General features: G+C 33.4%; 1 protein-coding gene across 1 annotated transcript in view; it reads left to right on the top strand.

The window, feature by feature from the left end:
- LOC109836489 (3-ketoacyl-CoA thiolase 2, peroxisomal-like) overlaps positions 2,092-11,876 on the top strand; it is a 14,142-nt gene continuing 4,357 nt past the window's right edge. Inside the window, exons 1-10 of the mRNA XM_020404401.1 lie at positions 2,092-2,263; positions 2,361-2,437; positions 9,393-9,477; positions 9,636-9,762; positions 9,836-9,934; positions 10,006-10,073; positions 10,159-10,266; positions 10,358-10,435; positions 11,053-11,185; positions 11,293-11,389. Of these exons, the coding sequence (XP_020259990.1) occupies positions 2,183-2,263; positions 2,361-2,437; positions 9,393-9,477; positions 9,636-9,762; positions 9,836-9,934; positions 10,006-10,073; positions 10,159-10,266; positions 10,358-10,435; positions 11,053-11,185; positions 11,293-11,389 (953 nt within the window). The 5' untranslated portion in view covers positions 2,092-2,182. The remainder of the gene's footprint in view (positions 2,264-2,360; positions 2,438-9,392; positions 9,478-9,635; positions 9,763-9,835; positions 9,935-10,005; positions 10,074-10,158; positions 10,267-10,357; positions 10,436-11,052; positions 11,186-11,292; positions 11,390-11,876) is intronic.

The following is an 11,876-nucleotide window of genomic DNA, read 5'->3' on the forward strand; positions in this document are numbered from 1 at the left end:
TGAGATGTAGCCAAAAGCAAAATCACTCCAATTTGTGATTTTGTTGGAAAGCTGGCACAGTCCCCGTTGGTGTTGGGTGACAAAAGAAATAAATAAAATAAATAAAGAAAATGAAAACCTTGTTTATTGCCTCCGAGAGATTATAATGACCATAAATTATTTTTTCCTTTTAACTTAGTCCCTTAATCTTTCATACTTTGGTTAGCCCCTTAAATATTTGAATTACCATTAGGTTCCATTCTTAATGGTTTTCAAAATTAGTCCCTTAAATAATTAAAATTACAACAAAGTCCCTCTATTCTTATGAGTTGTCTTAAATTAATCATTCCGATTGCTACTAGTTAGGAGAAATAAATTGGATTATTAGAGTGTTTTGTGTATCATGGTGGTAATCCTATCCATTATAAAATAAACATTTTAATAGGGTACACATGACGCGATAAAAAAAAGGCATACATATCTATCACTTTTCAAATTTACATTATTCTATCAAAATTATATAATACTATTATTTTATGATTCATAAAGATTATTAACTAAACAATTTAAATACTAAAATAGAAAAATGATGAAATGGATAACGACTTTCCATATAAATACTCTAGGCTTCGTTTAGATATCATGGTGTTTTCCTTACTGTGTTTTTATAAAAAAACATCATGGAGTTGTGTTTGTCCCTTAAAATATTTTCAAAACAGCATGTTTAGTATTTTTGGTCAACACTAGTTTGACCCATTATAACATTAATATTAAATATTTATTAATATATTATATATTAATTACAATAAAATATTATAATATTTAGTTTATATTATTATAGCATTATAAGTATTAAATGTAATGCAATATAATATTGTATAATGTATTATAATATTATATTGTACTTTAATGAGTTATATTATATTATAATTATTACATATTATTTTCAAATAATTATATATATTTAATTATTTTGGTATACCAATTTGCTATTGTTTTATATTATATTAATATTTTTATAATAATGTATTTTATTATTAATATAATATAATATTATAATATTATTCATATAATATAATATTATTAATAATGCTAATATTATGTTATTACTAGTATGTTATTAATAAATTAATATATTATAAATATTTTAATATTATATAAATAATTATTAATTTATTACAATTTAATTATTAAAAAGTTAATAATATTATAGCAATTATGCTATTGTATAGTATATTATTATATCATTGTTATATTAATATTTATTATCAATAACTTTTATTATTTTTTATTATTTTATTTATATATTATTATTATTATTATTTATTATATAATACATTATTGGCATATTAAATATTGGTATTTAATATTCTATTATATTATTATATAAGATATTCTATTTAGTATATTTTTATATTATTTAATAAATATTACTAATATTAAATTAACTATAATATAGTATAGTATAGGATAATTTAATAAATATGTTGATAATAACTCTATATTAATTATATTTAATATATTATGTTAGATATTATATTAACACATTTTCAAACTCAAAACCAAACATCAAACTTAAAACACTTAAAAGTTGTTTTGAAATAAGTGTTGTGTTTTTGATTTGGGGATGATTTAGCTCAAAAAACACCATGATTTTTAAACACATAATATATTATTTTTAACAAAAACACCATAAAAATAAATAAAACACGCTGATACCCAAAGGGAGCCCTAGTTTTCCAGGCACCCCCTGTTCCTCGAAAGCTACGGCCTAACCTGCCCAAATTACTCCCAAAACTTTTCCGATATGGGCCCGTTTTGTTTAAGTTTTTTGTCTAGGTTCTTGGGCAGAAAGCCTGCCAAAGTGTCACTTTTGGAGGCTTTCTGCCCAAAACGTCTCTAAAAGTGACGTTTTGGGCAGGAAGTCTGTCAAAAATGTCACTTTGGTAGACTTTCTGTCCAAGAACCTAGGTAAAAAACTTGAACCAAACGGATCCTATCACGCACTCAAAAGTCAAAACCACACTAAAAGGTCCACGTGTCAATAAAAAAATTAGTGGGTCCACCAAAATAGTAATGACGCGCACGCGTTTCATACAATCGGCCTGCTTCTTCCTCAAATAAAAAAGGAAATCTCTCTTCGTTCTCTCTCTAGTCGTCGATTCAGTGTTTCGAGGGAGAGAGAGGAGAGCCAGAGAGCGAGATGGAGAAGGCGATCAATAGGCAGAGGATCTTGCTTCAGCATCTGAAGCCCTCGTCTTCCACGGATCAATCTCTTCTTTCGGTATTTTTTTTTTCTGATTTCGATCGGTATTTTTTGAGCTAGGGTTTAAGATTGATGAGACACTGTGATCCGACATGGTTTGATTTTGTTTGATTAGGCGTCGGTTTGTGCTGCTGGAGATAGCGCCGCGTACGAGAGGAATGCTAGTTTTGGGGATGATGTTGTTATTGTAGCGTAAGTTTCTATACTGGGGAAAGAAAAGACTGTTTTTTTCCTTCGAGTTTACGAAATTGAAGAATTTTTCAAAACAGACCCATTCCCATTTTTTTTTAAAAACCGACCCCTTTTTTTTTATTTACCAAAACCGACCCGATTTTGTAATTAACTACTTAATTACCTTCTAATTAGGGTTTAAGGCTTCTAATTAGGGTTTAAGGCTTCTAATTAGGGTTTAACACCTTCCTAAATAGTCGGGGTTGGCAACCTCGACTGTTTAGGATGGTGATTAAGCTGCTAATTACAAAATCGGGTCGGTTTTGATAAAAAAAAAAAAGGGTCGGTTTTAAAAAAAAATGGGAATGGGTCTGTTTTGAAAAATTCTTCTTACGAAATTTTGGTTGAATTTTATCTATTTGGTTACTTTTAATTGAAATTTCGATGAGATGATTACTTAGTTTCAGTTGAAATTTTAACTCTTGTTGTTTGAATTGATGCGTCTGGAATCTGCAATTTTGGTTATATTCAACCATTCTGAGCAATACTTAGAATTGGTGTTGTGATCGTAATTGTGATAGCAACTTTAATTGCAAATCCAAATAAGAAATGGTAACAATTTCCGTGATTGGAATTTAGGATTTGCAGCTGTGGTTAGGAGAAGTATGAAGTACGAATTTAACTGAAGATAGACTGATGGTAGTTGTGGAAATCTTGGAGTTATTTCAATTTTTTGCAGTCAGAGTTAACTTTTACAGTATACTGTTGGACGGTGTTGTAAAAAGTGTGAAATAGCTGCGCTATAGCACCACTAATCGCGGAAGCGATGGTGAACCACTCCGATAAACATGATAGCGGTGTGCGATTGCGGAGAAAACCACATTTTACTCGAAAAAGCGGTTAATAGCGTGAAATAGCGGTGTTTATAGCGCTTAAAAGCGCTAAACACCGTTATTTCTTTTCAAAAAATCCCTACCCAAACCCATAAAACAAAAACCCATCTCAACTCTCTCTCACGCCTCTCTCTCTCTCTCACCTCTAGTGACCACCTCCCTTGCTGCCTCCATTAGAGGCTGAAACCACCTTCTCTGGCAGCAGCAGCACTACCTCCGGTCGACTCTATTTCCCTTAGCAACACCGCCATCTCTGATCGACTCCATTTCCAATAGCAACACCTCTCACGGGCTCACCTTCTCCATCACTGCGACTATCTGCAACAGAGAAAAAAGGTAATTTGGCTAAATAATTTGCAAGGTCCTCTACTTCAAATATGCATTTGTAGAATTTTTAGGATTTTTATAATTTTTCTTATTTTTTAGAATATTAAAATATATTTATATTTGATCACTATTTGACTATGCGCTATTTGCCGTTATTTTGCCGTAATAGCACTATATAGCTTTAGAGGTACCTCATTGTGATGCGATGCTATCGGCTATCAACAACCTTGTTGTTGGATGAAGCCGCAAATTTTGACCAAAAGAAAAAAGAAAATTTGCAGCAACAAATGATGGAGCTGCAACTTTTAACAAAGAAAGATACTTGTGGCACTGAATATAAGGAAAATTTCCAGCCACCTTATTGAAAATCGGGACCATATAAAGCAGGATCGCAACTAATATTAGTGCGGAAATAATAAATTAGACACATATTTTTACTTGAAAAATCTTCTAAATAAATTGGGGTAAAAAGCAAGAGTAGAAGAATTCACTATAAGAAAAATTTTAGGAGTTACAATATCTCTCTTATACAAGAAGAAACTCTCTATTTTTCTCTCTTCTATCTGAATTGGGAGATGGACTCTGAAGCCTGCTTTTTTTATAAGCAAATTTGGTTTTGATTTGTCAACAAAGGCGGCCGAGGAATTTTTTCATTTTTCGTGCCGCAAGTATATTTTTTTGTCAAAAGTTGCGGCTCCATTTTTGGTGCCACAAATTTTCTCTTCTTTTGTCAAAATTTGTGGCTCCATCCAATAGTATATTCTACTGTAAAAGTCAACTCTAGATGCAAAGAATTGAAATGACTTTAAGCAGTAAAGTTTGAGATTAAAAAATTCAACGACAGTAATTTCTCACTGTGAAAGTTAAAGATAAATACTATCTTGAGAAAATATAATTATCTAACGGCTATCAGTGAAAGGTCAGAAGACATCGTAGATAACATGAAGTGATATGAGATGGACGTGAATCTATTGTAAATCTCCATCTAGTATTAGCAGATGAGGTGTTGTTAAGCATAGAGGAGAAGAAAACAGCAAATGAGATCTGGGATACTCTAATAAAGCTATATGAGGTGAAATCCTTACATAACAAAATCTTTTTTAAAAAAAGACTTTACACCTTGAGGATGATGAAATTTACATTGATGACCGACCACATCAATGCCCTAAACACACTATTTTCTCAACTTACAACATTGGGACATACAATCGGTATGAATGAACGTGCAAAACTTTTACTTCAAAGGCTACCTGACTCATATGATCAGCTCATCATCAATTTAACAAATATGTTCTTACGGACTATCTAGTCTTCGATGACGTTGTAGTCTGGAGGAAAAAATCGGCGCAAGAACAAGAAAGACAGTCAGACAAGTTTGCAACAAGTGGAGGCCTTGATGGTAACTAGAAGAAGATCAACAGAATGTGGCCCCAGTGGGAATCATACCCATGTTTGATCAAAATCAAGAAGTAAGAAAAATATTAAATATTATAATTGTGAAAAAAGATGGTACGTGAAATCGGAGTGTTGGCATAATAAGAAGAGTGGTGATAAATCTTCAAAGCCATTAACATCTCAAAGATGCATTGTAAATATATTAGACGATTGTGAAATTTTATATAGTGGGGCAATAATTGTTGATAAATATAGAAAGAATTTTGCTGATGTCTGGCTTCTAGATTTAGTAGCCACGTGACACATGACCTCTCGAAGAGAATGGTTTTCACAAATATGAACCAATCACAGGAACATTTGTATTTATGGGTAATGATCATGCCTTAAAAATTTCTGGTATTGATATTATTAAAATCAAAATATTTAATGATACAATACACACTATTAAAGATGTACGACATATGAAAGGTTTGAAGAAGAATTTATTATTTTTAGGACAATTAGATAAGCTCAGATGTAAGACCTATATAGAAAATGAGATTATGAAAATTGTTGGCGGAGCGCTTATTGTAATAAAAGGAGAAAAGATAGCTTAAGGAAGAAACCCTGCAGGAAGCTGATTTATGTGTGACATCAACTAGTCATGAAGAAGAACTAATCATGATGTGACATCGTAAACTAGGCCACATGGCAGTATGAGGCTTGAAGATTCTCTCTGACCAGAAATTATTTTCTAGGCTCAACTTAATAACTCTTCCATTCTGTGAGCATTATGTTACGAATAAGCAGCATCGATAGAAGTTTAACACATCGAGTATTAGAAGTAAGGCTATTCTGGAACTAATTTATTTTGATGTATGGCAGACACCTGTTACATCCATGGGAGGAGCAAAGTACTTTGTATCATTTATTGATATGATTACTTTAAAAGATAGTGTATCCTATCAAGAGGAAGGCAAATGTGTTCTCGGTCTTTTAAGATTACAAAGTATGTGTCGAGCTTGAATATGGAAAGAAGATCAAGTGCCTAATGACAGATAATGGAGGAGAATATACAAACGTCGAATTTCTTACATTCTGTAAATAAGAAGGCATCAAAAGACAATTCAGGATTTCATATACTCAACAAAATGGAGTGACAAAGCAGATGAACAGAACTCTGTTAGAAAAAATACGAGCAATGCTGATTTGGATAAAGTTTTTTGGGCAGAAGCAGTAAAAACCGTCTGTTATGTGGTGAATCGAGTTCCATCAATATTGAGTTAGAGACACCGATGAAGACGTGGACTAGTAAGCCAGCTGATTATTCAAACCTCCATGTATTTAAAAGTCCAGTATATACAATGTATAATGCCTAAAAAATTAGAAAGCTAGATTTAAAATTTAGAAAATACATATTCTTAGGGTATGCTGACGGAATGAAGGGGTATTGCTTGTGGGATCCTACTATCCGCAAGGCTATAGTCAGCAGAGATGTTATCTTTACGAGCTAACTATAAAAAGAAGAGAAAGAAAACAATTTTAAGGACTCAGAAACTATAGCTGTTAGGTAGAAAATAAACTAGTTTCTTCTAAAGCAACGCCGGAGCATGATGTACAAGAGTTAGTCGAGTTCGAGGCTCTAGAAGTTTGAAGGTCAACTCGTGAGAAAAGACCACTGACTTGGCACTCGGAGTATATTACGGAGTAATGTTGCATATTGTCTTCTAACAGAGGGTAGAGAGCTGTTAACTTTTCATGAAGTATAAATAGCATAAATGCATCTTTGTGGATGACAGCAATGCAAGAAGAAATTGAAACCCTCCATAAGAATAAGATTTGAGTACTTGTGTCACTGCCTCAAGGAAGAAAGATTATTGAAAATAAATGGGTCTATAAGATCAAGCGAAATGACGACGATTAAGTGGAGCGATATTGTGCTAGACTGGTGGTGAAAGAATATGCTTAAAAAGAAGATATTGACTTTAATAAAATATTTTCTCTTGTAGTTCCACTTACAATAGTCCGAGTAGTTTTGGCTATGAGTGCTATATATGACTTACATCTAGAGCAGCTAGATGTGAAAACTGCCTTTCTTAATGGAGATATTGAATAAAAAATTTATATACTCTTAACCAGAAGGTTTTGAAGAAAAAAATTGGTTCGCAAATTTAAAAAAATCTCTGTACAATCTAAAACAGGCGCCGATGTGTTGGTACAAGAGATTTGATTCATTCACCATGAGCCTTGAATACAACAGACTTAATATAGGCCATTGTGCATACTTTAAAAGGTTTGGTGAAAATAATTTTGTTATCTTATTGTTGTATGTTGACGACATGTTGGTTGCAGACCCCAACAAAAATCGTATCAAAAAATTAACGGCACACTTGCTAAGGAATTTGAAATGAAGAATTTAGGATCTGCAAACAAGATTTTAGGGATTCAAATTCACCGAGACAAAATTAATAGGAAGATTTGACTTTCTCAGAAGAATTATTTAAAGAAAATCTTACAATGCTTTAATATGCAAGATTGTAAGTTAATTTTTACCCTGCTTCCTATCAATTTCAAGTTATCATTCAATACGAATCCTAACAGTAAAGAAGAGAGGATAGAGATGTCTCAAGGACCATATGCATCAGCAGTGAAAATTTAATATTTGCTATGATTTGTACGAGACCTGACATTAAATAAGCAGTATGAGTAGTTAGTCGATACATAACGAATCCTGGTAAAAAACATTAGAATGTTGTAAAAAGGATCCTAAGATACATTAAGATGATCTCAAATGTTGCATTATGCTATGGGGGATCAAACTTTATTGTCAGTGGATATATTGATTCTGATATGGAGGTGATTGTGATAAAAGCAAATCCAACACAGGTTTTGTGTTTGCACTTAGTGACGGAGCTGTAAGTTGAGTTCCAAATCTGCAGTCAGTTGTGACTACAACAATAAAAGCAGAATATGTAACAGCTGCGCATGCTAGTAAAGAGGCGGTATAGTTGAAAATGGTATTGGAGAAACTCGGGCATGAATAAAAGAAGATTTTTCTATTTTGTGACAGTCAAAGTACTTTGCATTTGGCAAGAAATTCAGCTTTTCATTCAGAGACAAAGCACATTCGAGTTCAGTACCACTTCGTTCGTGAAAAAGTGGAAGGAATAGTAAAAAAACATAAAATTCATACCAAAGACAATCTAGTAGATATTTTGACAAACACAGTCAATACTGACAAATTTGTTTGGTGTCGATCCGCTTGTGGTTTGAAGAAAATGTGAGCAACATGGAAATGAAAAGATAGAAAGAATGGTGTGAATATATAATTGACTCTCAATCAAATCTTTAAGTGGGAGATTGTTGGATGGAGCCTTAAATTTTGACAAAAGAAAAAAAATTCAGCACCGAAAGATGGAGTCACAACTTTTGATAAAAAAGATACTTGCGGAACCGAAAATAAAGAAATTCCTCAGCCGCATTTGTTGACAAATCAAAACCAAATTTGCCTATAAAAGGAGCATGCTTCAGAGTTCATCTGCATCTCCAAATTCAAATAGAAGGGTGAGAAAAATAGAGAGAGTTTCTCCTTGTATAAGAGAGATATTGTAACTCCTAAAATTTTCCTCATAGTGAATTCTTTTACTCTTGCCTGCGGTGTTTACCCTAATTTATTTATGAGGTTTTCCATGTAAAAATTTGTGTCCAGTTTATTATTTTCGCACTAATATTAGCTGTGATCCTGCTCTTTTTGGTTCCGATTTTCAACATATACTAGGATGCAACTTCTGAGTAAGCTCATGTTATCCACCATTGCAGCCAAAGTTAAAATAATTTACATATTTCAAAATGCCTAAAATAGAGAGACACACGATTGCAGGACATGTTACCCATGTATTAATCACTTAAAAGTACCATGATGAGCAAAGCACTGACTTTTTAAGTTAGAAGTACAACCTAGTGATCCTGATCCAAAAAACATAAAGATTTTGATGTTCGTGAATGTTCTAAATAAGATCGAATCAAATAGCTTTTGGTAATTGGAGTGTCACTAGGATTATACTGGTAGGATTTTAGAACTTTGACCCTATCGGCTGGAGAGTGTATGTATTGTGATTGTTGTTCATGACCGAAATCATTTAAATCCGTATATTGAAAAACTCGTGTTTTTATGGTTCCTTACTTGGGCATCAAATGACCTAAAAAGATGATATTACTGTATTATATATAATTAGATCCATTGGTTTTCACATACTGACAGGTTTTATGACTGCTTTTTTAGCTTTACAATCACTTTTCATTTTCCTTATAGTCTATTTTTAGAATGACGTTTAGCTTCTCTAGCTGATACATTCGTACTGCTACCACTATGTGTCATACAGTGCTTACAGAACTGCAATTGGAAAGGCAACACGAGGAGGTTTCAAGGATGCACACCCTGAAGACCTGCTAGTGCCTCTCCTCAAGGTTTGTCATTGTTAAATTTTTCATAGGTGCTTTACGGTTATAAAGTTTCTAGGGAGAAATGCCTTGCATCGGAGTTGGGTGGTTATACAAGAGTTTTCTTTGTGCTCAAAATGTTTCCCTGGTGTCATGTATGTTTTAATTATGAACCTCCCTTTCAGGCATTGATAGATAAGACTAAGCTGAACCCCAGTGAAGTTGGTGATATTGTTGTTGGTACTGTCTTGGCGCCGGGTTCAGAAAGAGCAATTCTTTGCAGGATGGCAGCATTTTATGCTGGTTTCCCGGGTACTTTCCTACTTGTTGTACATGTGCCATCTCTCTGGATTATAGTTTTCTTAAACATTTTCTTGATAAACAGATACCGTCCCTTCGCGAACTGTGAACCGGCAGTGCTCGTCTGGTCTTCAGGCAGTTGCTGATGTTGCTGCTGCAATAAAAGCAGGCTTCTATGATATCGGTAGGTCTATTCGCAAATTAATTAGTCACAACTGTTTCAATGAAATTCTTAAAATTGTGTTGCCAATGTAGGTATTGGAGCAGGTTTAGAATCAATGAGTGCCGACTCAGTTAAATTGGTGCGACCTGTTAACCCAAGGGTATGTTTGTATCTAGCATTTGCTTTTATATATAATAACTTTTGACTTCTATATTGTAATAACAATACATTTATTAATGCCTTAGGCACAGTTATTTCCACAAGCTCAAGACTGCCTTCTTCCCATGGGTATTACTTCTGAAAATGTTGCACAACGTTTTGGTGTCACTCGTGAGGAGCAGGATCAAGCTGCTGTAAGTTACTTTTTCCGTAATAATGTTTCTCTTGGGTAAATGTAAGCAATTCTTATTCATAATTTTTTGTTATGTTTTACTCTGTTATCAGGTTGAATCTCATAAGCGAGCTGCAGCAGCAACTGCCGCTGGTAAATTTAAGGAAGAAATAATACCTGTGACCACGAAGGTGAAAACCTATTCTTTATACCACTAACTAGAGTTTTTTAGTTTATTCTTGCTCTTTCCAGCAATTAGGTACCACTTTAGTTCTATAACTATACACTTGAGGTATTTGTCCATGCAATGTTCACAATCTTGGGAGAGGATGTGTGCTATACTTTATGTCTGGCAAATTTGGGGGCAGAACTTATAGCCGTTGACAGTATGACAGTACTCACACTCATCTGAGATTTGATGTCTATGTCAACACATTTTAAAGTGTTAGTGATCTGCATTAATATGGATAAACTAAATTTTTTCCTATTTTCTGTTCATCTTTAATAAATGGGTAAGAGAGACTTTGAAGATTATATAATTTTACCTATTGTGATACCTGTGGTTTCGATGGAGTTCAAAATTTTTAAAAATTATACCTTGTGCAAAGTCTGCAATGATGCAAAAGAGAATGTTAAAACCTTTTTTATTTCCTTTTGGAAGAGAATGTTAAAACTTTTTTTTATTTCCTTCTGGTTGACTTCATCTTTTTTTCTCCTGATAATTTTCAGATAATAATCTCCTTTCTATATGACAGTGAAAACACAACCCTTGCATGTTTTTTCTTTCTCATAATGTTTCATCATCAAGATTGTAGACGCAAAAACTGGAGAAGAAAAGCAAATTACAGTTTCTGTGGATGAAGGAATCCGTCCAAACACATCTATGGCAGGCCTTGCAAAACTCAAACCTGCATTCCATAAAGATGGGAGCACCACTGCTGGTATGGACCTTATGCTGTGTAAATTGTCAGGAACAGTGATTGTAAATTGTCAGGAACAGTGATTGTTCTTCTTCCATTTTATTTTAATTCGGTCCATGCATTTATAGGTAATGCTAGTCAGGTAAGTGATGGTGCTGGAGCTGTACTTCTCATGAGGAAAAGTATTGCAGTGCTAAAGGGGCTTCCTATACTTGGCATATTCAGGTTTGAAATACTCCTGTATTATGCATATTGGCAACAATATATGAGCTGCTTGTGGTACTATAAAAGAAACTGAACATTTTAGTTTGTAGTTATAAGCCTTGGGTTTATTATCCCTTAATTCTCTTGCAATTCCCTGAATTCTGTCTTTGTAGACTGTAATGTTAAAAAAATAGAAAACGGCCACCACCACCACTGCTTGTAAGGGCTATCATGTAGAAACTTGAACAAACATACACTTCATTGAAATGTGATGGCTCAGTTTAGTGAAATCCTTTCTTAAACTTGATGCTAAGAACTGTGTTTTTCATATAACTTGATAGAGTGCTTAGCCAATGTTACTTGTTAACTATTTATATCTCTTAAATCATCAGGGATGCCTTTGCTTTTCTCTTAACCTTATCAATCATTATAAAGGGCTCCTAACCATGCTATTGGATGTGTAACTCACGTATATTTATACCTTAAACCCTTCGCCAGACAATCAAAG

Source organism: Asparagus officinalis, chromosome 4 (assembly GCF_001876935.1).
Source record: "Asparagus officinalis chromosome 4, Aspof.V1, whole genome shotgun sequence".
Lineage (NCBI taxonomy): Eukaryota > Viridiplantae > Streptophyta > Magnoliopsida > Asparagales > Asparagaceae > Asparagus > Asparagus officinalis.